At 39.6% G+C, this 20,533-nt stretch overlaps 3 protein-coding genes across 3 annotated transcripts in view; all 3 read left to right on the forward strand.

The window, feature by feature from the left end:
- Nucleotides 1-1,453: 1,453 nt before the first annotated feature.
- On the forward strand, nt 1,454-3,136 carry LOC146978031 (major histocompatibility complex class I-related protein 1-like). The gene is made up of 5 exons (XM_085790452.1): nt 1,454-1,502; nt 1,702-1,968; nt 2,267-2,545; nt 2,631-2,933; nt 3,024-3,136. Exons 1-5 carry the CDS (start codon nt 1,454-1,456, stop codon nt 3,134-3,136), a joined length of 1,011 nt encoding a protein of 336 aa, XP_085646578.1.
- A 1,503-nt stretch (nt 3,137-4,639) lies between these two features.
- The window catches only part of LOC146978032 (major histocompatibility complex class I-related protein 1-like), a 34,336-nt gene continuing 18,442 nt past the window's right edge, over nt 4,640-20,533 (forward strand). The window contains exon 1 of the mRNA XM_085790795.1: nt 4,640-4,734. Within this exon, the coding sequence (XP_085646921.1) occupies nt 4,686-4,734 (49 nt within the window). The 5' untranslated portion in view covers nt 4,640-4,685. The remainder of the gene's footprint in view (nt 4,735-20,533) is intronic.
- On the forward strand, nt 15,143-18,833 carry LOC146978033 (major histocompatibility complex class I-related protein 1-like). The gene is made up of 7 exons (XM_085790801.1): nt 15,143-15,191; nt 15,391-15,657; nt 17,215-17,493; nt 17,599-17,901; nt 18,114-18,215; nt 18,386-18,403; nt 18,534-18,833. The coding sequence occupies exons 1-7, from the start codon at nt 15,143-15,145 to the stop codon at nt 18,581-18,583; spliced, it is 1,068 nt and encodes a 355-aa protein (XP_085646927.1). The 3' UTR covers nt 18,584-18,833.

The following is a 20,533-nucleotide window of genomic DNA, read 5'->3' on the forward strand; positions in this document are numbered from 1 at the left end:
TAATAAGCCATTTTTTGTACACAACTTTCTTACAAGAAAAAAGAAAATAAATAATAAAAACAGCTTAATCTGAACCTGCCTCTAGTTTCAGAGACTTTTACCAGACCTTTCAGAAAAAAAACACAAAAAACAACACACAAAAACAGAATGTTTGTTATTTACTTATGTATCAGTGTGTTTCTCAACAGAGATAAAAACATCCTCAGCTTAAATTTCTTTAGTTATCAGCAGTACCCTTCAAATATCAAATGTACTGTTTTTTCTATTTTCAATAAAGTCTCTAATTTTTTAAAGGTTTGTGTCGCCATATGTTGGTAAAATGCTTCTTAAAGCAGAAGTAAGTGATATATTTGTGTTAATATAAGTCTTAAATAGTTATATCTTCCGACAGCAATCACTTACATAGAGTGTTTGGTCTGAAACACGGGTCTGTCAGTCACTCTGCTCTGCTCTGAGCCGAGGAGAAAACATTTATCGTATCCTACAGTTTTTATCCAATGAGGAGAGAGAACGGCATGCAGGGCTGTGTGTGCAGCCAAGGAACGCCGTGAATGTGGCGACGTAGGGACGAGGACTGTTATGGTGCGTTCAAGGAAACTCGTATTTTTCCGACCGTGAAGTGGTACCAGTTCGATCTGGTACGAGTTCACCGGTCGGAAGTTACGAGTGGCCGTTATAGTGACTTTCACCGGTAAAACAGGTCGGAAAAACACGAGTGGGTTGCCTGGAACGCTACAAAGTCGTAAGTTGTGACTTGAAGCTGTAATTTACGATTTCAAAAGCCTGCCTGGAACGCAGCATTAGCGAAAACGACCGGACCACTTACTTCTGCTTTAATTTGCTGTGTATTTGATTTTACATGGATACCAAATAACCACTAGAATTATATTTTATTTCCATCTTATTTCAGTCACTGTCACTGAGTTTATGATTCATGTTTCTGTGTAAAGTTCAGTGTGATCTTCTGTTTCCTGTTTCTGTAGACATCTCTGTCTCAGCTTGCTGCTGCTAAAGTCCAAAAACATATATAGTTTCTCACATGAAGATCTTTATATAATGATAATGATGAACTTAATTTACACTATGACGCATTTGAACACACACTGTCTTTAAAGGCAACAGTGTCTGCAGCAGTAGTTGTACTTGAACCAGCAGCAGCAGTATTGTCTTTATAATCACTGAACTGGGGCCAGTTAACATCAGGTTCATCAGGAGCCACAGAGCTGCTGTTCACACAGTTGGTGACTGGAACTGAACTGACTGATCACAAAGATGATATCAATGAAACAGCAGAGAGGACTCTGACCTTGACTTGTCCTGTTGATTAATATAAGAAGGTTTGTTATCAGAGAGTCTGTAAATCATTACCGTTGAACCTGTCACAAGACTCTATACCTGAGCACGGACACTTCAACCTCCGCTTGTGAAAACACAACAATTTTAACTAAAGAAAATGGAGAAGTTACTTTTGTTTCTTCTTCTCTCTCACAGTTCATCAGCAGGTAGGATCACATTTATATTGAATTTTGTTTAAATTGATTTCACTCTTCACTTTACTTTCTACTCAGCTCTGGATTTTGCTCCTATGTCACACTGCAGCATGATTTGGTTTCACTTTTATCTCAACAGGATTTTCAACTGAATCTAACTGAATGTATCACAATTATGAGGAGTGTAATAAAAACCTTGTCTTTTCTACAGTGGAACACAACCTGAAGTTTTTCTCTACTCTGTTTTCTGGAGTCACAAACCTCCCTGAGTTTGTGGCTGTTGCATTAATTGATGACATTGAGGCAGGATACTGTGACAGCAACACAAACACACTGGAACTAAAACAGACCTGGTCGGAAAGAGCATTTGATGATCACCCTGATCATCTGCAGTGGTACAACACAGAGTGTTTTGGGTTTCTGCCTCTTTTAAGATCCTGGATTCACCAGATCAAGCAGCGTTTCAACCACAGTGGAGGTAGGTACAGTCTGTATTATGTTATATTTAATGTTGTTTTGCTGCTGAATGAACCAACTGATTCAGTGTCAGTGACTCTTCAAAGTAAAACTAGAAGTGTGTGTTTCATCACTTCATAAATAAACTATGTCACTGAGAGGCCGAGGTCTGGCTCTTACAGATGGCCTATATGTAGATGAATCACTAATTAAATGTTTTTAAATCCTGAGCAGCAGAGGACTGTGATAAAGGTCTAAAACTGATCATCTGACCAGAGGGGACATCATCTGTCCTTTAACTGTCTCTGTCTCTGTCTCAGGTGTCCACATCTTACAGTGGGTGGATGGATGTGAATGGGACGATGAGACTGGAAAAATTAATGGTTTTAGTCACTATGGTTATGATGGAGAAGGCTTCCTGTCACTGGACATGAAGACACAGACATGGATCGCTCCAAAACCACAGGCTGTCGTCACCAAACTGAGATGGGATGCTGACAAAGGGATAATAAAATACAATGAGAACTTCTTAACTCAGATTTGTCCTGAGCGGCTGAAGATGTACTTGGACTATGGGAAGGACTCTCTGCTGAGAACAGGTAGAGTCACATGACCTGATGTAGTTTGATGATCACAACAATATTGATGTCGACCAATCAGACTGAATAATGTCTCTCTCTCCAGATCTCCCCTCGGTGTCTCTCCTCCAGAAGACTCCCTCCTCTCCAGTCAGCTGCCACGCTACAGGTTTCTACCCTCACAGAGCCCTGATGTTCTGGACCAAAGATGGAGAGGAGCTTCATGAGGACGTGGACCAAGGAGAGATCCTCCCCAACCATGATGGATCCTTCCAGATGAGTGTTGACCTGGACGTCTCATCAGTCAAAGCTGAAGACTGGAGGAGGTACGACTGTGTGTTTCAGCTCTCTGGAGTGAAGGACGACATCGTCACCAAACTGGACAAAGCTCACATCAGGACCAACATGGGTAAGAGTGACATGAGGATCCAATAAGATAATGACACTAGTTTCATCTGTGCCAGTCTTAATATCTTATTTATTTATGTTTGTTCACCAGAGAAGCCCAGTAACTTGTCCGTCATCATCATCCCTGCAGTGGTTGTTCTCCTCATTCTGGTCTTCATCTTCTGTGGATTCACGATTTACAAGAAAGGTGAAAGAGATACTTGATCTAATGATTGTTACAGTTGATGCTTTTATCCTTTAGTTGCATCAGTTCTCTGCTCTGCATCGCTCCTTCAGTCATATTCAACTGTAACTGAAATGTTTCCTCTGCTTTTAGCCAAGCAGCGAAAAGCTCCAGCTCGTGAGTAAAACTTATTTAATTTTAAATGATCAAAGATTCTTAACTCCATGAATCACTGTAAACACTTTTCTCTAATTTTTCATCTCAATGTTAACAAAAGTTCAACTTTTATCTCTTTGCTGCAGAAGGAGTTTCATTTAGGCTAGTTTTCAACTTTCTGCTTAGAACAGGATGAGAACGTAAACTTACACCAACAGAACATTTTTATGATTACATGATGTTTCTCACATGTGTCCACTTGCCCAATGTGTAAATTAATCACAGATCTATATTATCTTAATAGACCATGTGATCAGCTCTATGAACACCATCAGCCTGAGAACAGGAAGCTGAAGAAGATTCATTAGTCAGTTTGAGTTGTAGTTTATAGAATTGAATCAAAACTTCATTGTCATTGTATCAAATACAGTGTTGTAGTTGTAGTTTATTATTTGAGCCAAACGCTCTCGGCTTCCTCAGTAAAACTTCCTGTGGTTGTGTTTGATCTGCTGTGATTAAAAGTGGAGGAGGGACTGAGAGTGTGTTCACTCTGCTCTTCCAGCTCCTGTCAACAGCTCTGAGCTCCATGAGAGACTGAGTCCAGAGAGCTGATGAAGACTGGGACACTTCATGTGGAACAAGTCAACCTGACATGGACTCTTCACGTGAATGTTTAACCTTTGGCTTTGTACTTGTAGACTGACAGTGTTCGTACTTGTTTACACCGTTACTCCCATTCACATACATTCATACAGCTAGGTTCATTATTTTGCATTTCACATTTTCTTTAGTTATCAGCAGTATCCTTCAAATATCAAATGTACTGTTTTTTCTATTTTCAATAAAGTCTCCAATTTTTAAAAGGTTTGTGGTGACCACTAGAATTATGTTCTATTTTTGTTATTCAGTCCTATTTCAGTCACTGACGCTGAGTTTATGATTCATGTTTCTGTATAAAGTTCAGTGTGATCTTCTGTTTCCTGTTTCTGCAGACATCTCTGTCTCAGCTTGTCTGCTGCTTAAGTCCAAAACACACTTAGTTTTTCACATGATTTTTACAGAATTCTAATGATGAAATTTATTTATGAAGGTTTTACCAAATCATTGAACACACACTGTCTTTAAAGGCAACAGTGTCTGCAGCAGTAGTTGTACTTGAACCAGCAGCAGCAGTACAGTATTGTCTTTGTAATCATTGAACTGGGGCCAGTTAACATCAGGTTCATCAGGGCTGACTGATCACAGAGATGATTGATCTGTGAATATTAATGAACAGCAGAGAGGACTCTGACCTTGATTTGTCCTCTTGGTTTATATAAGAAGGTGTGTTATCAGAGTCTGTAAATCATTACCGTTGAACCTGTCACAAGACTCTATACCTGAGCACGAGCACTTCAACCTCCGCTTGTGAAGACACGATTTTGACTAAAGAAAATGGAGAAGTTAATTTTGTTTCTTCTTCTCTGTCACAGTTCATCAGCAGGTAGGATCACATTTATATTGACATTTGTTTACATTTATTTCACTCTTCACTTTACTTTCTACTCAGCTCTGGATTTTGCTATGTCACACTGCTGCATGATTTGGTTTCACTTTTATCTCAACAGGATTTTCAACTGAATCTAACTGAATATATCACATTTATGAGGAGTATAGATTTGTATTTATAATTTTAAAAAAAACGTGTTTTTCCCCACAGTGAAACACACGCTGAAGTTTGTCTCCACTGTATCTACTGGAGTCACAAACCTCCCTGAGGTCGTGGTTGTCAAGCTGGTTGATGACATTCAGACTGGCCACTGTGACAGCAACACAAACAGAATAGAACCAAAACAGCTGTGGATGAAAACAGCTTTAGATGAGAATCCTGAACATCTACGGTGGTACACTGGACATTGTTTTAAAAATACTCCAAACTTCTTCAAGGCCAGTATTCACAGTTTGAAACAGCGCTTCAACCAGAGTGGAGGTAATATTTTTGTCTTGAGGCTCTGAAATTGCTTTATAACAGAGCAGTTAAGCAGTAAAAATAACATGACAGACTCTGAAGTTCAGGTTAAGCTTATCACAAACAAATTGGAATATGATCATTTTCTTCATCAGTTCAGTTGGTAATGTTGACACATATTTGAGCATATTTCCAAGCTTCTCACATTCTCAGTCAAATCAGAACAAACTACTAGATGACACAGTGAACCTTGAGCTTTCAGGGTCCCTGACGTTCTGTAACTTCTCACATTTGACCAGTTGGAAATTAATCAATAATCAATATAGTAAAAGTGATGGGGCCTTTTTGGTGCACTGTCTGTTGAGACCAGTTTGGAGACAAGTGAAAATTAAGGGGAGGAAGATGCATCAATGTCTCTATCTGAACTCAGAGTCTAGTGGAGATATCATCTGTACATCACTGTTAACTTCAGTCTCTGTCTCAGATGTCCACATTTTCCAGAGGTTGGGTGGATGTGAATGGGACGATGAGACCAGAGAAGTTACTGGTTTTCAACAGTATGGTTATGATGGAGAAGACTTCTTATCACTGGACATGCAGACTCTGACATGGATCGCTCCAAAACCACAGGCTGTCGTCACCAAACTGAGATGGGATGCTGACAAAGGGAGAATAAAAGAGAATGAGTATTTCTTCACTCAGATTTGTCCTGAGTGGCTGAAGATGTACTTGAACTATGGGAAGAACTCCCTGATGAGAACAGGTAGAGTCACATGACCTGATGTGGGAATGAGTTGACTTCAGTGAACACATGTATTATATAATTTTGATTATTAGTCTATCATTGGGGACATGGCTCTACGTTGATCTGTCCTACATTTTGGTTCAGAGTAAAGCATCTCAACAACAGTCACATTGATTGAAGTTTTCCAAAGTTACTGAGCAAACACATACTCTACTTTTTGTCCAGTTTCCTCTCGCCTCCATGTTGAATTTCTTAATCTTTTGAATCGCTTTGTTCCCCCCCGCCTCCAGTCCATCCCTCAGTGTCTGTCCTCCAGAAGACTCCCTCCTCTCCAGTCAGCTGCCACGCTACAGGTTTCTACCCTCACAGAGCCCTGATGTTCTGGACCAAAGATGGAGAGGAGCTTCATGAGGACGTGGACCAAGGAGAGATCCTCCCCAACCATGATGGATCCTTCCAGATGAGTGTTGACCTGGACGTCTCATCAGTCAAAGCTGAAGACTGGAGGAGGTACGACTGTGTGTTTCAGCTCTCTGGAGTGAAGGACGACATCGTCACCAAACTGGACAAAGCTCACATCAGGACCAACATGGGTAAGAGAGACATCAGCAGCTCCTGAATGTGACTTCATGTCTGTGTTTTTTGGGGGTATTTTAGCTTTTTTCCAGTTTACTAAATAATCCATCTTCATTAAAACTTTACATAACAATAAACCAGTTACATCCTTGTAAGAAACCATAGATATATACTGACTAGATGCCGCGTTCCCAGGCAACTCTATTGAGTGGAATACGTCAACACGGCCGCCATCTTGGTACGGGGTAAGCCGTGTCTACTTACTGTAGTCAACAGAGGCAGAGGTCTATCAACCATTAAAATCGCCATAACTCACTGAATATTCAACCGATTTTCAAGCCGTTTGGTTTATTATAAATGTCAGACATATATTTATGATACAACAACAACAAAAAATTAGATTTAAAAAAAAATAATTTAAAATGTTTTTATTAAACATACACTTACATACTCAGACACACACCCACATGCATAGATACACTGAAATTTGTTCTACAAGGGTCTGACCGGGTCTGACTGCTTGTCAGACGTATGTCTATGGTCAGAAACCCCGGACCAAGATGGCGGCGCTATTGACGTACGCTGAGAAGCAGAAGGCGGCATCTAGTCAGTATATCTATCTATGCGAAGAAACCAACTGATGTCACTTGCTCCACACTTCACCGGACAGTCAGAGCTGAAAGATACAAAACACTGTAACCAGAAAATTCCTTTGAATTTGTTCAATTTTGTGCTCAAAGGTAGAGATCACTGTAATGTTAATCTAATTGTATACATTTTATATCAAAATGGTCAATGGTCAACTTCATTGTCACATTATAAACTGACAGATTGTAACTATATTTTCACCTTGGCTGGTTGATGCAGACGTCCAACTACAAGGTAGTGATGTGTTATTGTTTATAATCACCAGAAAAGCCCAATGACATGATCGTCACCATCATCACTGCACTGGTTGTTCTCGCTCTCGTCCTCATCGCTGTCGCTGGATTCCTGGTTTACAAACAGAAGAAAGGTGAGAGAAAAAAAACAGAATAAAGTTTATCTGATTGAATAAAGACTTTTACAATACTTAAAGATCATTTTCACAGATTTGCAAAAAAGGAATAAATGAAGGAAACAGATCCTGTTCCATCCTGACATTAACTTGTGACTGACATTTTGTCTTTTCTTCCCATTTTAGACAAGCAGCCTCCACCCTGTAAGTGACACTTATCTTACTCTATTTATAATGATCTTGGACATTATGCACTTTTCAACCTTTACAGATTGTTTTCAACATGCACTGCTGAAAAAAAGTTTCACATAAACTGTGTTTCTGATCTTACAGCTCCTGACAGCAGCTCTGAACTCTCTGAGAGTTTGAATCCAAAAACCTGACAGACAAACAATCTCAGATGGGAGGGAAAAATCCAAATAAATTAATTTTAAACATTTAACATCTTAATCATATTGTGTGCTATAGCTGAGTTAACGAGTGAGCTATGCTGTGTGTATATACAGTAGTGTGTGTATATGTACAGTATATGTATATGTATATGTGATATGATATATGTTTATATATCAGACTGTGTTTAATTATACATACTGTTAGATATTAGAAATAAGGTCTTTCATCAATGATAATTCAAATATGAAATTAAACCATTTGAATTATAAAGGTATACTTACTTTGTGCTGATTTTACATGTTTTTGTGTGATTCTACTGTATCTTAAGAAGGGGGAAAAACGAGTACACTGAAAGTAAAAGAAACTGTATGATTGCAATATGTGGTAAATGTGTGTGTCTGATATTTTGTGGTTTTTGAAAAACGTTAAAGAATTACCTTTGTCTGTTACCATGATTTCTTTGGTAAGACAGATCAAGTGACAATATTCAAGTTTATGATAACAGGTTTTGGTGACTAGTGGAACCAGATAAACACTGGTGGCAATTTTTGATTGTTCCATGTGTACTGTACATATGTGCTATAGCCTATATATTTGTATATGAAGATATTAACATGTAAGCAGATGGATCACCCACGTGATTTAGACAGAAGCTTCATACTATGTGACGACACAGACTGGGACCTCCTGCAGGGTCTAATAACTGGTCATCTACAGGAGCCATCAAGGGTCAAATGGGGTTTTCTGTCTTTGTTGTTGTTGTTGTTGTTGTTAACATTTTAATAAAGTCTCCCCTTTTCAAAACTTTGTTCTTCTCTGTTCATATGTGACTCCGATATTATTCTTGCAATTACCCGTCCAGAATGGCGGCATTGCTGTGTTTTAAATCCGTCTTCATCTTAGCCATGCTGACTGATGACTTCCTCCCTCTGGTTCCTCTGGATGATCGGTTAGTTACATCTTGTGTGTGATAAAAGAAATGTTTAAGTGTAATTAAGTTGTTCGTGTCTCACTGCGTCTGTTGCCTGAATCAAATAGTCTCATCTGCTTCGTACAGGTCGTCATACTTCACCTGACCAGGAGCAGCTCTGTTAAATTGCTGTTTTAAAACGTGAGAAACAGTGACACCTCCTGGCCAAACCACGGTATTGCACAAGTTTAACACTTAACGTGTTTCCCTGTTAAATGGTCTGTGCTGATTGGTCCTGATCACCTACTCTAAAATTAGGCTATTTTGAGACTATTTAACCCCAGAATGTATCACATTATTAAAACTACAAAATGCAGAAATAATATTTTATTGAAAAACAAATCAACAGCACAAACAATGAAGCATGTCTGGTTCTGTTGCTTATAGCTTGTTTCTGCTAATTGTAAAAGTTTAAGGTTTGTCATTCAGCTCTGGTGCAAGAAATGTTTAGAATATGTGTTGGTTCATTGCAGATGGTTGATAATAAATGTCAAGCCAGGGTCACAAAAATAAATGGAAGCCAATGCTATTCAAACAGTCTAAAATAGCTAATATAGCTGTTGGCTCCTAAACTTAAAGTTGTTTAGATAAAACAGAAAATAACAAGTCAATGTCAAATTTTTTCTGTTGCTAACAAATTATCAACAATCAAATTGCTAAAGTAATAAGACACAGACGCAGGACATTATCTTACCCAATATGTTCTGAATCTTTATAATAATAAATGCAGATTTGTCAGGAGGGAAATTGTAGGCTAGCTGCTACTTGTGTTATCAGGAATCAGTGTTAATCCAATTCAAAAAAGTGAGTGAGGTACATTTTATTTAGTTAATAAGATAATACAACCAATTTGTCATAATTATATGTAGAATGAAAGGTATGATTTTGTCATATGAGCGAGCTGTCATCACTGAAAATGTACTGGAAAATAATCTCTAGAAAAAAGTGTGATGGTGTGAACCCTGAAATATGTGAAAATGTAAGTTATTGAATATTGAATTAAAAAGATAAAGTAACTTATAACCACAAATAACACAAGATGAATGACAAAATAAGGAATCTTGGGGGGAAAAAACAAAAAAATATCCCACTTTCCTTCATGTGAAGCTATGGCATGTGTGTAATGTCAAAACAACACTAGACTCTTTTAGCTGGATAACGTGACACATGCCAAAGTGTTGACTTCTTCCATCCCATGTGAGGTCACTGATCCAGTGTTTCTCAGTCAGGTTTCTGGATTCAGACGCTCAGAGAGTTCAGAGCTGGTTTCAGGAGCTGTAAGATCAGAAACACACTGTTTGTGAAAAACTGTGGAAAGTCCATTTAACCAGCACCTTTTAGATACAATAAAACATATTTTTGTATGTGTGAAGTAGATCATCAATCAAATGATTATGAATGATTTGGTGTAAAAGATCACTTTAGGCAAAATAAAAATCAGTTTTACTTACAGGATGGACGGTCTTTGGCTGAAACCAAGAGAAAAGACAAATTAGTTGGAAATAACAGGATGTGTTTGATCAGCTCATCACCACTGAATATGATCCTCTCCTCTACTCACTCAGACTTAGTGAAAGACTAAGATCAAAACATTAAAAGAGTTATTAAATCATATGTCTACTTTCCTCTCTCACCCTTCTTCTGTTTATAAACCATGAATCCAGTGACAGCGATGAGGACGAGAGCCAGAGGAACCAGTGCAGAGATGATGGGGACGGTGGTGTTACTGGGCTTCTCTGGTGAAAATAAAATATCACATTTTAAGACCAGAACAGATAAACAGGTCAGAACACAAGAGTGTAGGAGCTGATGTCTGTTTACATTCATCTGGTAATTTACTGCCCCCTTGTGGAGGCAGCAGGTTATTGTCTCTGGAAACTTGTCAACCATCTCTAGTTTGTGCACAGTGCTGCCCTGCTGCACTTAGTTGATGAGGTTCATTAACCAAGAGATGAGCTGCTCAGCTTTTAAACCACTGTATCTATGTTCACAACTGTTGTTGGAGATGAATTCACAGCTCAACTGTAGAACAAAGACTAAAATACCCAACAAACCACAGACATGACGTCACATTCAGGAGCTGCTGATGTCACTCTTACCCATGTTGGTCCTGATGTGAGCTTTGTCCAGTTTGGTGACGATGTCATCCTTCACTCCAGAGAGATGAAACACACAGTCGTACCTCCTCCAGTCTTCAGCTTTGACTGATGAGACGTCCAGGTCAACACTCATCTGGAAGGATCCATCATGGTTGGGGAGGATCTCTCCTTGGTCCACGTCCTCATGAAGCTCCTCTCCATCTTTGGTCCAGAACATCAGGGCTCTGTGAGGGTAGAAACCTGTAGCGTGGCAGCTGACTGGAGAGGAGGGAGTCTTCTGGAGGAGAGACACTGAGGGACGGACTGGAGAGAGAGAGAGACAACAGGTAAGTTAGACTGGTGGTCGTTGGTCTCCACTACATGTTCAGACTCACACATTCATCTTCTGACAGCTCCACATAACAACAACAGCATCTCTCTCTTCTAACGGTGAAGAAGTGAATGTGACTTCACTCACACTAACTGTTCACTGACTATCACCAGTCGACTGAGATGATGTCAGAGCACCAAACAGGTCAGTCTCTCCTGATTGGTCAGGACCAACTCAGATCTTAAAACAAGGTTGTGATGATACAGTGGTGATTCAGTCTGATTGGTCGACATCAATATTGTTGTGATCATCAAACTACATCAGGTCATGTGACTCTACCTTTTCTCAACAGAAAGTCCTTCCCATAGTTCATGTATGTCTTCAACCACTCAGGACAAAGCTGAGTTATGAAGTTCACAGTGTACTGGGTTCTCCATTTATCAGCATCCCATCTCAGTTTTGTGATGACAGCCTGTGGTTTTGGAGCGACCCAGGTCCCTGTCTTCAGGTCCAGTGATATGAAGTCTTCTCCATTATAACCAAACTGATAAAAACCAGTAACTTCTCCAGTCTCATCGTCCCATTTACATCCAGCCAACCTCTGTAAAATGTGGACATCTGAGACACAGACAGAGACAGTTAAAGAACAGATGTTTTCTGTGGTCAGATGATCAGCTTTAGACCTTTCTCACAGTCCTCTGCTGCTCAGGATTCAAAAACAGATAAGTGATAAGCCACAAACAATCGGAGGACTAGATTTTGTGGTTTATATATTATTAGGTCCGACCTCAGCTTCTCAGTGACATTTCCGTTTATTTCCTGAGGTCTTAACAATATCAGTGATGAAACCTCCCCTGCCTACACGCAGAACACGTACAGTGCGTAGGGCCCCGCGATCCAATAGGGGCCCTGTTTTGCACAAAGGATGCGCATACAGTATGCACAGCCGTGGGGCGCGCTACTAGATCAGCTTTTTTTGTAATCTGACACTGCACGCGCTGTCACTGCAATGATTGACAGCGGTCGATCTGACCAATCACAAAACAAGAGGAAACTCGTGCTTCTCTCGAAGGTGGGTATTTGTTGAAGTTAGTGCTGGCCCGTATTAACAACGCTGTTAACGCCGTTAATGTCCGTTAACGCTGTTAACGCCAACACTAAAAATTTAAAACATTGTGGCATAAGCAAGCACTAAACCTCCATGCTCAGCACAGCTGCTGCAGGTAGGAGGAGAGATGCTAGCCTCCAGTCCATAGAGTCGAGATGTGGACTGTGGTCTGGAGATGAAAGTCATTTTCCAGCAGCCCTTACCATTTATTAAATGTCTTGTTAACACCTTTGTCTGCATGCATTCACCTCTGTTGAAAGGCAGTGGTAAATTTATCAGTTGTTGGTCGTATTTTCAGCTAAAGTTTAGAATCTATTTTATCACCACACAAGGATTTGGCTAATGTTATTTTAATGGATGTAACATGTCGCCATCTGTTGGTGAATTTAATCTATGACAGGCAGCTTTGGAGGAGATATTAGAGATAAATATTGATAGAAATGAGTGTATTTGATATTTCAGTTGACAGAAGGAACTAAATTTGAATGTAGCTACATTTTGAAATATCAGTCTGTTTGGTACTGAATTAGTATGTTTTATTAGGATTGTAGTTGTAGCCTATATAATAATAATAATTATGATAATAATGACATTAATATTAATAATAGTCTTAGATAGCAATTAGCAATATTTTTTTAAAATTAATATTAGTAGACCTATAAGTATAGAAGTAGTAGTACTGCCAGTATTAGTGGTTGTAGTTTGCATTATAATCAATTACAGTAGGGCCTGAAGAAATGTTTTCGCTTTGGGCCCCATTTTGGTCAGGGGGCAGCCCTGGATGAAACACATTTGTAATTTTACTTTGAAGAGTCACTGACACTGAATTAGTTTGTTATCAATGTTTAGCAACAAAACAACATTAAATATAACATAATACAGACTGTAGCTACCTCCACTGTGGTTAAAGAGCAGCTTGACCTGTTGAATCCTGGATCTTATATGAGGCAGACACCCAAAACACTCTCTGTTGTACCACTGCTGATGTTCAGGGTGATCATCCAATGCTGTTTTCGACCAGGTCTGTTTTGGTTCCAGTGTGTTTGTGTTGGTGTCACAGTATCCTGCCTCAATGTCATCAATTAATGCAACAGCCTCAAACTCAGGGAGGTTTGTGACTCCAGAAGACAGAGTGGAGAAAAACTTCAGGCTGTGTTCCACTGTAGAACAGACAAAGTTTTTATTATGAATATAAACCTTCACTCCTCGTAGATTCAGTTGAAACTTTAGTTGAGGTGAAGGTGAAAATAAACATGCAGCAGTGTGACGCAGGAGTAAAACCCAGAGCTGAGCAGAAAGTAAAGTGAAGAGTTGAATAAATATTTAAATGTGATCCTACCTGCTGATGAACTGTGGCATAGAAGAAGAAACAAAATCAACGTTTCCATTTTGTTTTTCTAACGTCGCCGTGTTCTCAGGTTGAAGTGTTTGAGCTCAGTGCATGTAGTTACACGGAGCAGCACACGGCGCCTTCTGCCAGTTAGTCTCAGTGTTCAGCAGATTTATTCATTCCTTTTAACATAAGCAGAATGTTTTTTCTCATAGTTCTTGTTTTATCATTCATCTTGTGTTGATTGAGTGTTTTACAATGACTCATGATTCATGAATCACATATACATGTAAACACTGAATACAGTGTTGAAATCTTCTGTCTTGATGTGTCATTAAAACCATGTTTTTAACTATGAAGATGCAGATCATGGGAGAACATTCATGACATTTTTAGTAAAATTGGTGGAAACCAGATAATCAGTGATGCTGGTTGGACTGATAAGTGGGACATGGAGTTTTATATAAACCAGTTGGACCAGTCCATGTGGTTCAGTCTAACCAGATAATAAGGCCGAGGCAGCGGCTGCAGAGCGGCTGCTCTTTGACTGAGTAAGAGGAAGAATTAAAAGCTGCTTGTAGCAACATTAACTGAGGGTCAGTGAAGGCATCGTCTGTCTGTCAGAGGCTCAGTAGATTCATGACGACACAAGCTGACACCCACTGCAGGTCTGATGACAGGCCCAAAGCCATCTGACTGGAGAACTGGTCGTTACAGGATCATCAGAGATCACATGTATTGTTCTGTCTTTTCTCTCTGATGTTTCACTTTTCAATAAAAACCTCCAACAGTCAAAGTCCTCGTTGTGTCTGTTGTTCCAGGGACATGGGTGTTAGCTGAGCAGTCAGTCTCCTCACAGATCAGAGTCCACTGAGTTCATCAGGCTCTTGATTCATGTTTCTGTGTAAAGTTCAGAGTGATCCTCAGTCTGGACTTGTCTGCTGCTCAAGTCCAAAACACATGAACCACAGAGACACTGACTGATTGGACATGATGCAGTTCCTCACCTGCAGAGCTGATAAGAAACATGATGATAAATAAACTTTATTTAGAAAGCTCTCATTACAATCAGTGAACACACTGTGCTTCATCAAAGACATGTGAGCAGCATTAGTTTTTCCTGACAGTGATGACTTTTTAATTTTCTCTTTATAACAGTGGATCATAAAAGTCTGGTTCATTTGTACCTCAGTAGTTTTCTACACATATCAGAGAAGTTTCAGTCAGTTGTACCGCTCTTTGTTTCATCGTCTCTGGTTTCCAAGAAAAACTTCCTGTTTGACCAGTTTCTATTTTTAATTCACAGAAGTAAAGTAACAAATGTCAAGTTTTGTCACTTCTCTTGTTTGTTACTCACAGAGGGGACATTAAAGTGTCTGTATCATCAGTCCTTTGTCCGTCTGTGGCAAAACAAAATGAAGACATTTCTTTTGCTTCTTCTTCTCTGTCTCAGTTCATCAGCAGGTAGGATCACATTTAAATATTTATTAAACTCTTCACTTTACTTTCTGCTCAGCTCTGGGTTTTGCTCCTGCGTCACACTGCTGCATGGTTTGGTTTCTCTTTTATCTCAACTGGATTTTCAACTGAATCTGACTGAATTTATCACATTTATGATGAGTGAAGGTTTATATTTATAATAAAAACCATGTCTGTCCCACAGTTAAACACTCCACTAAGTTTTTCTCCACTGTATCTTCTGGAGTCACAAACCTCCCTGAGTTTGTTAGTGTTGGACTGGTTGATGAGACTGAAACTGGTCAATGCAACAGCAACATAAACACAGTCGAAATAAAACAAACCTGGATGAAACGAGCGCTGGATGAGAACCCTGAACACATGCTGTGGTACTATAAAGAGTGTTTTGAAGCTCTGCCTGAATCAAGAGCCAGGTTGGACCAGGTCAAGCAACGTTTTAACCACAGTGGAGGTAGGTACAGTCTGTATTATGTATGTTATTCAATGTTTTGCTGTTAAAGGGACATTGTGTAACTTCTTCTGTTATCTATTCAAGAAAATCAATTATTTCGTTCAAAAGTAAGTTTTTCATTAACCAGTAATCCCCCCTCCCCCCATCAACAAAGTGAAGTGTTCCTTTCAGCTCTGAATTAGCCGTTCATATCATTCATATCTACATGGAGCGGGTAAGCTCGGTGCTGCTGCCATGTGGTGTTGCCATGTTTTTACGTTCAGTGGCAGCATGACGGTAGGAAACCACGGAAACTCAGCGGAGACACCGGAGCTGTCGGCTCAGGTCGAGGTGGCGTCTGTGAAAAGTCACCGTGGTAACGCAGTGAGGACTGTGAGGACTGCACCTGAATGCAGGTGCAGTCGGAAAAACGGCCGTCGGTAACAAACCAGATGTCATTTTAGTCACAGAAGTCCAGAGAAAGCCGGTAAAACGTGGGTCAGGTAAACAATACCACATCGCCATGACAACATATTGTCACGTGTATTGTTTTGCTTCGTCCTGACGGGCCACTTGTTTAAATAGACGCTTGTTTATGCCGTTACCTGCAGCAGCAGTTGTCCGTCTGCCTTAAGCCTGATTTCACGTGAATGCAGCATGAAAAATACGACTGAGTTGCTTGCGATCTACAACCACAACGCTAGATGGGAGGAATTCTTACACAATGTACCTTTAAACAATGGTCCATCTATTGAGCCTCAACATAATCATCAATGAACATGAAGGAAGGTGATGTTCAGCTGAAGCTTCTCATAACTGACTGAATCAGTGTCAGACTCTTCAAATTAGTTAGTTTTGTGTTGTTTGTTTCCTGTGTCACTTTGTGTTCAGCTTTGTCGATGCATGTTACAAACTAAACACATCAGAGTCTTGAAGTTCTGCATCTTCACACTCTGGAAACAGACTCTACACATGAGGAACTTAATAGACTCTGTTGAGGTCTCTGTAGACGAGGCCACTGCTCTCCTGTAACTATCACTTATGAGTCTCTGATACTGAGGGAGTCTTCATGACTGGACAGTCTGATGTCAAAGGTTTCCAGTCATTACAAAAGTCAAAGTTTAAAACACTAATTCATCAAACTACAGATGTATTCCAGTAAATTCCTCCGCATTTGTTTGTTACCAACTGAGAAATATAAATAAAGTTCCATCCCTGATATCATAGAGACTTCAGGAAATGAGCTAAAAGTCACTGAGAGTCTGAGGTTCGGCCTCATTTTTATTTGATATTTTACTGAAAGTAATTTGATGCAGGTTCAAATTATGTAAAAAATAAAAAAAATAAAACCTTCATTATTTTATGATACACAACTCTCTCACTCTATCACTGTGACTGTTTAAAAAAATGACAATCATATATCATATAAAAAAATATATAAACCATAACCAACCAAAACATAAATCGCAAAATCCAGTCCACCAATCATTCGTGGCTTTTGGATCCTGCAGCAGAGGACTGAGAGAAAGGTCTAAGGAGACATCATCTGTCCTTTAACTGTCTCTGTCTCTGGCTCAGGTGTCCAAATCTTACAGAGGTTAAGTGGATGTGAATGGGACGATGAGACTGGAGAAGTTAATGGTTTTCTTCAGCTTGGTTATGATGGAGAAGACTACATATCACTGGACCTGAAGACACAGACATGGATCGCTGCAAAACCACAGGCTGTCATCACCAAACTAAGATGGGAGTCTAGGAAAGCGGAAGCAATATACTATGAGAACTTCTTCACTCAGATTTGTCCTTTGTGGCTGAAGCTGTACGTGAACTATGGGAAGAACTTTCTGCTGAGAACAGGTAGAGTCACATGACCTGATGTAGTTTGATGATCACAACAATATTGATATCGACCAATCAGACTGAATCACCACTGTATCATCACTCCTTGTCTACTCTCTCCAGTCCGTCCCTCAGTGTCTCTCCTCCAGAAGACTCCCTCCTCTCCAGTCAGCTGCCACGCTACAGGTTTCTACCCTCACAGAGCCCTGATGTTCTGGACCAAAGATGGAGAGGAGCTTCATGAGGACGTGGACCAAGGAGAGATCCTCCCCAACCATGATGGATCCTTCCAGATGAGTGTTGACCTGGACGTCTCATCAGTCAAAGCTGAAGACTGGAGGAGGTACGACTGTGTGTTTCAGCTCTCTGGAGTGAAGGACGACATCGTCACCAAACTGGACAAAGCTCACATCAGGACCAACATGGGTAAGAGTGACATCAGCAGCTCCTGAATGTGACGTCATGTCTGTGGTTTGTTGGGTATTTAGATTTTTTTTCCATTTAGTAAGTAATCTTCACTTAAAACTCATAATAATAAACCACTTACATCATTAGAATAAACTAACTGATGTCACTTGCTCCTCGCTTCACCAGATAGTCAGAGCTGAAAAATATAAATCATTGTTTATATTCACCAGAAAAGCCCAGTAACACCACCGTCCCCATCATCTCTGCACTGGTTCCTCTCGCTCTCGTCCTCATCGCTGTCACTGGATTCATGGTTTATAAACAGAAGAAAGGTGAGAGAGAAAAACTGAAAAATTATCTGATTTAATGACTTTTGCAATACTTGACAATCATGTTCGAAGATTTACAAAAAAGGAACAAATGAAGGAAGCAGATGAGTCCTGTTGCATCCTGACATTTACAACTGTGACTAAAACATTTGTGTTTTTTTTTCTCATTTTAGACAAACAGCCTCCACCCTGTAAGTGAAACTTATCTTACTCTACTTAAAATGATCTTGGTCATAATTTGCACTTTTCTACCTTTTTAGATTGTTTTCTACATCTAATGCTGAGAAATGTTTCACTTAAACTGTGTTTGTGATCCTACAGCTCCTGACAGCAGCTCTGAACTCGCTGAGAGTTTGGATCCAAAAACCTGACAGACAAACAATCGATCAGCAGCCTCAGATTGGAGGGAAAAGTTCAAATGAAGGCATAATTTAAAACATTTAACATGTTGATCATGCCGTGTGCTATAGCTGAGTTAACGAGTGAGTTATGCTGTTCTGATTGTGATGAATGAGAAGTAGTGAAAACCTCTGACCTGTTGACTTCAGGTCGACCTCAGCCCATGACAACATTTTCAAGGTGTAGTGTGGGAAATATGATCCGCCATAACGCGGTGTATTTTATTTTGAAAATTAACCGAGTGTTTTGTTTTGTATTTTGTACACAATTCCCTGTCTCACACAAGCTGCTCTGTGCTGAATTTATTTGCCGTGCTCCGGCGTCTGGCAAAAATTGAAGCTCTCCAGGTGCCAGAGCCGTGACGCAGCACATAACTCTTCCTCTTTCGTTTTTTCGTTTCCTCAGGAAAAAAAACTTTAAATTTCTTTGGTTTTCTTGCTGCTTCTGCCATGATAATCCCACATAGGCGTTTGCATTGACTTCCATGTTTTTAACGAATGGGGAAAGGGGGAAGTGACATCTGCCGTAAAGCGGTCAGCACATCTGTAGTTTTTTGTGTGGAGGGGTTCCTACCATCCACCTCGAAGCTGCTTAGTGCCAGTGAAGGCGATACAGACACTCCTCAGACCATGACAGAGGTGTCATTCAACCTGTTGTAAGTCGATGTACCATCACAAAAGTTCTGAAAATATTATATGAAGGTTGAAAAGTTACTTAGTGTTGGTTTAAGAACAAAAACAAAACAAGAAGACAAAAGAAAAAGTAAAAGAAAAGTGTATTATAATGTGTGGTAAATGAGTGTCTGATATTTTATTTTATTAAATTATTTATTAAACTAAATATTTTATTATTTTAGTTTAAATAATAAAATTCTGTTAAAATGTTTTCTTTGGTGAGACAGGTCATGTGGTAGTATTTAAGTTTATGATAACAGAGCTGTTGATGACTGGTGGGAACAGATAAACAGTGATGGCACTTTGTGAGTGTGCCATGTGTTTATATGAAGATATTAAGCCATAAACCAGACGGATCACCCACGTGATTTAAGCAGAAGCTTCATACTATCTTTGACAACAGACTGACCCCTACCGCAGGGTCTAATGACTGGTCATCTACAGGAGCCATCAAATGTCTGATGGGGTTTTCTGCCTTTGTTGTTGTTCTGTCACATTTCAATAAAGTTCCCACTTTTCAAAACTTCATTCCACCCTGTTCATCTATGACTCCAGTTACAGTGACATTTTTCTTGCAATTACCCGTCCATTCAGCCAAACGTATGGCGGCAATGCTGTGTATAACATCCTTATTTAGCTTCAGTAAATGTGTTGCCATGGTGACTGAAGACTTCCTCCCTCTGGTTCCTCTGGATGATCGGTTGGTTACCATCTTGTGTGTGATAAAATAAATGTTGAGGTGTAATTAAGTTTTCTCACTGCTTCTGTTGCTTCACCTGACCAGGAGCAGCTCTGTTAGAAATGGCTCTATGCTGTTAACGTTGGAAACAGTGACACCTCCTGGCCAAACCACGGTATTGCAGGAGTATGTACTGAATGTGTAAGTAGGAGAATGCATCACATTATCAAAACTGCAAAACACAGAAAGACGATTTTATTGAAAAATAAATCAATGACACAAATAATGAAACGTGTTAAAGGTTTAAGTTTGTCATTCAGCTCTGGTGCAAGAACATTTTAAAATGTGTGTTGGTTGATTGCTGAGAGTTGATAATACATGTGAAGCCAGGGTCACAACAATAAATGTAGCCAACTATGCTATTCAAACGCTGCCTTACTTCTATCTAATATAGCTGTTAGCAGTTCAATAACAGAACATGAAATGTTGAAGTTGTTTTTTTGTAACTAACTTTGTTAAAGAAAGAAGACCCAGAAGCATGAAATAATCTTACCTTTGAGTCTTTTATT

The sequence above is a fragment of the Trachurus japonicus genome, chromosome 11, assembly GCF_045865225.1.
Source record: "Trachurus japonicus isolate A0001 chromosome 11, Traja_1.0".
Lineage (NCBI taxonomy): Eukaryota > Metazoa > Chordata > Actinopteri > Carangiformes > Carangidae > Trachurus > Trachurus japonicus.

Coding starts and splice junctions, on each gene's coding strand:
- LOC146978031 (XM_085790452.1), top strand. CDS start 1,454: ATGGAGAAGTTACTTTTGTTTCTTCTTCTCTCTCACAGTTCATCAGCA. Junction 1,969..2,266: donor GCGTTTCAACCACAGTGGAG/GTAGGTACAGTC, acceptor TCTCTGTCTCAG/GTGTCCACATCTTACAGTGG. Junction 2,546..2,630: donor GGACTCTCTGCTGAGAACAG/GTAGAGTCACAT, acceptor CTCTCTCTCCAG/ATCTCCCCTCGGTGTCTCTC.
- LOC146978033 (XM_085790801.1), top strand. CDS start 15,143: ATGAAGACATTTCTTTTGCTTCTTCTTCTCTGTCTCAGTTCATCAGCA. Junction 15,658..17,214: donor ACGTTTTAACCACAGTGGAG/GTAGGTACAGTC, acceptor TCTCTGGCTCAG/GTGTCCAAATCTTACAGAGG. Junction 17,902..18,113: donor TCACATCAGGACCAACATGG/GTAAGAGTGACA, acceptor TATATTCACCAG/AAAAGCCCAGTAACACCACC.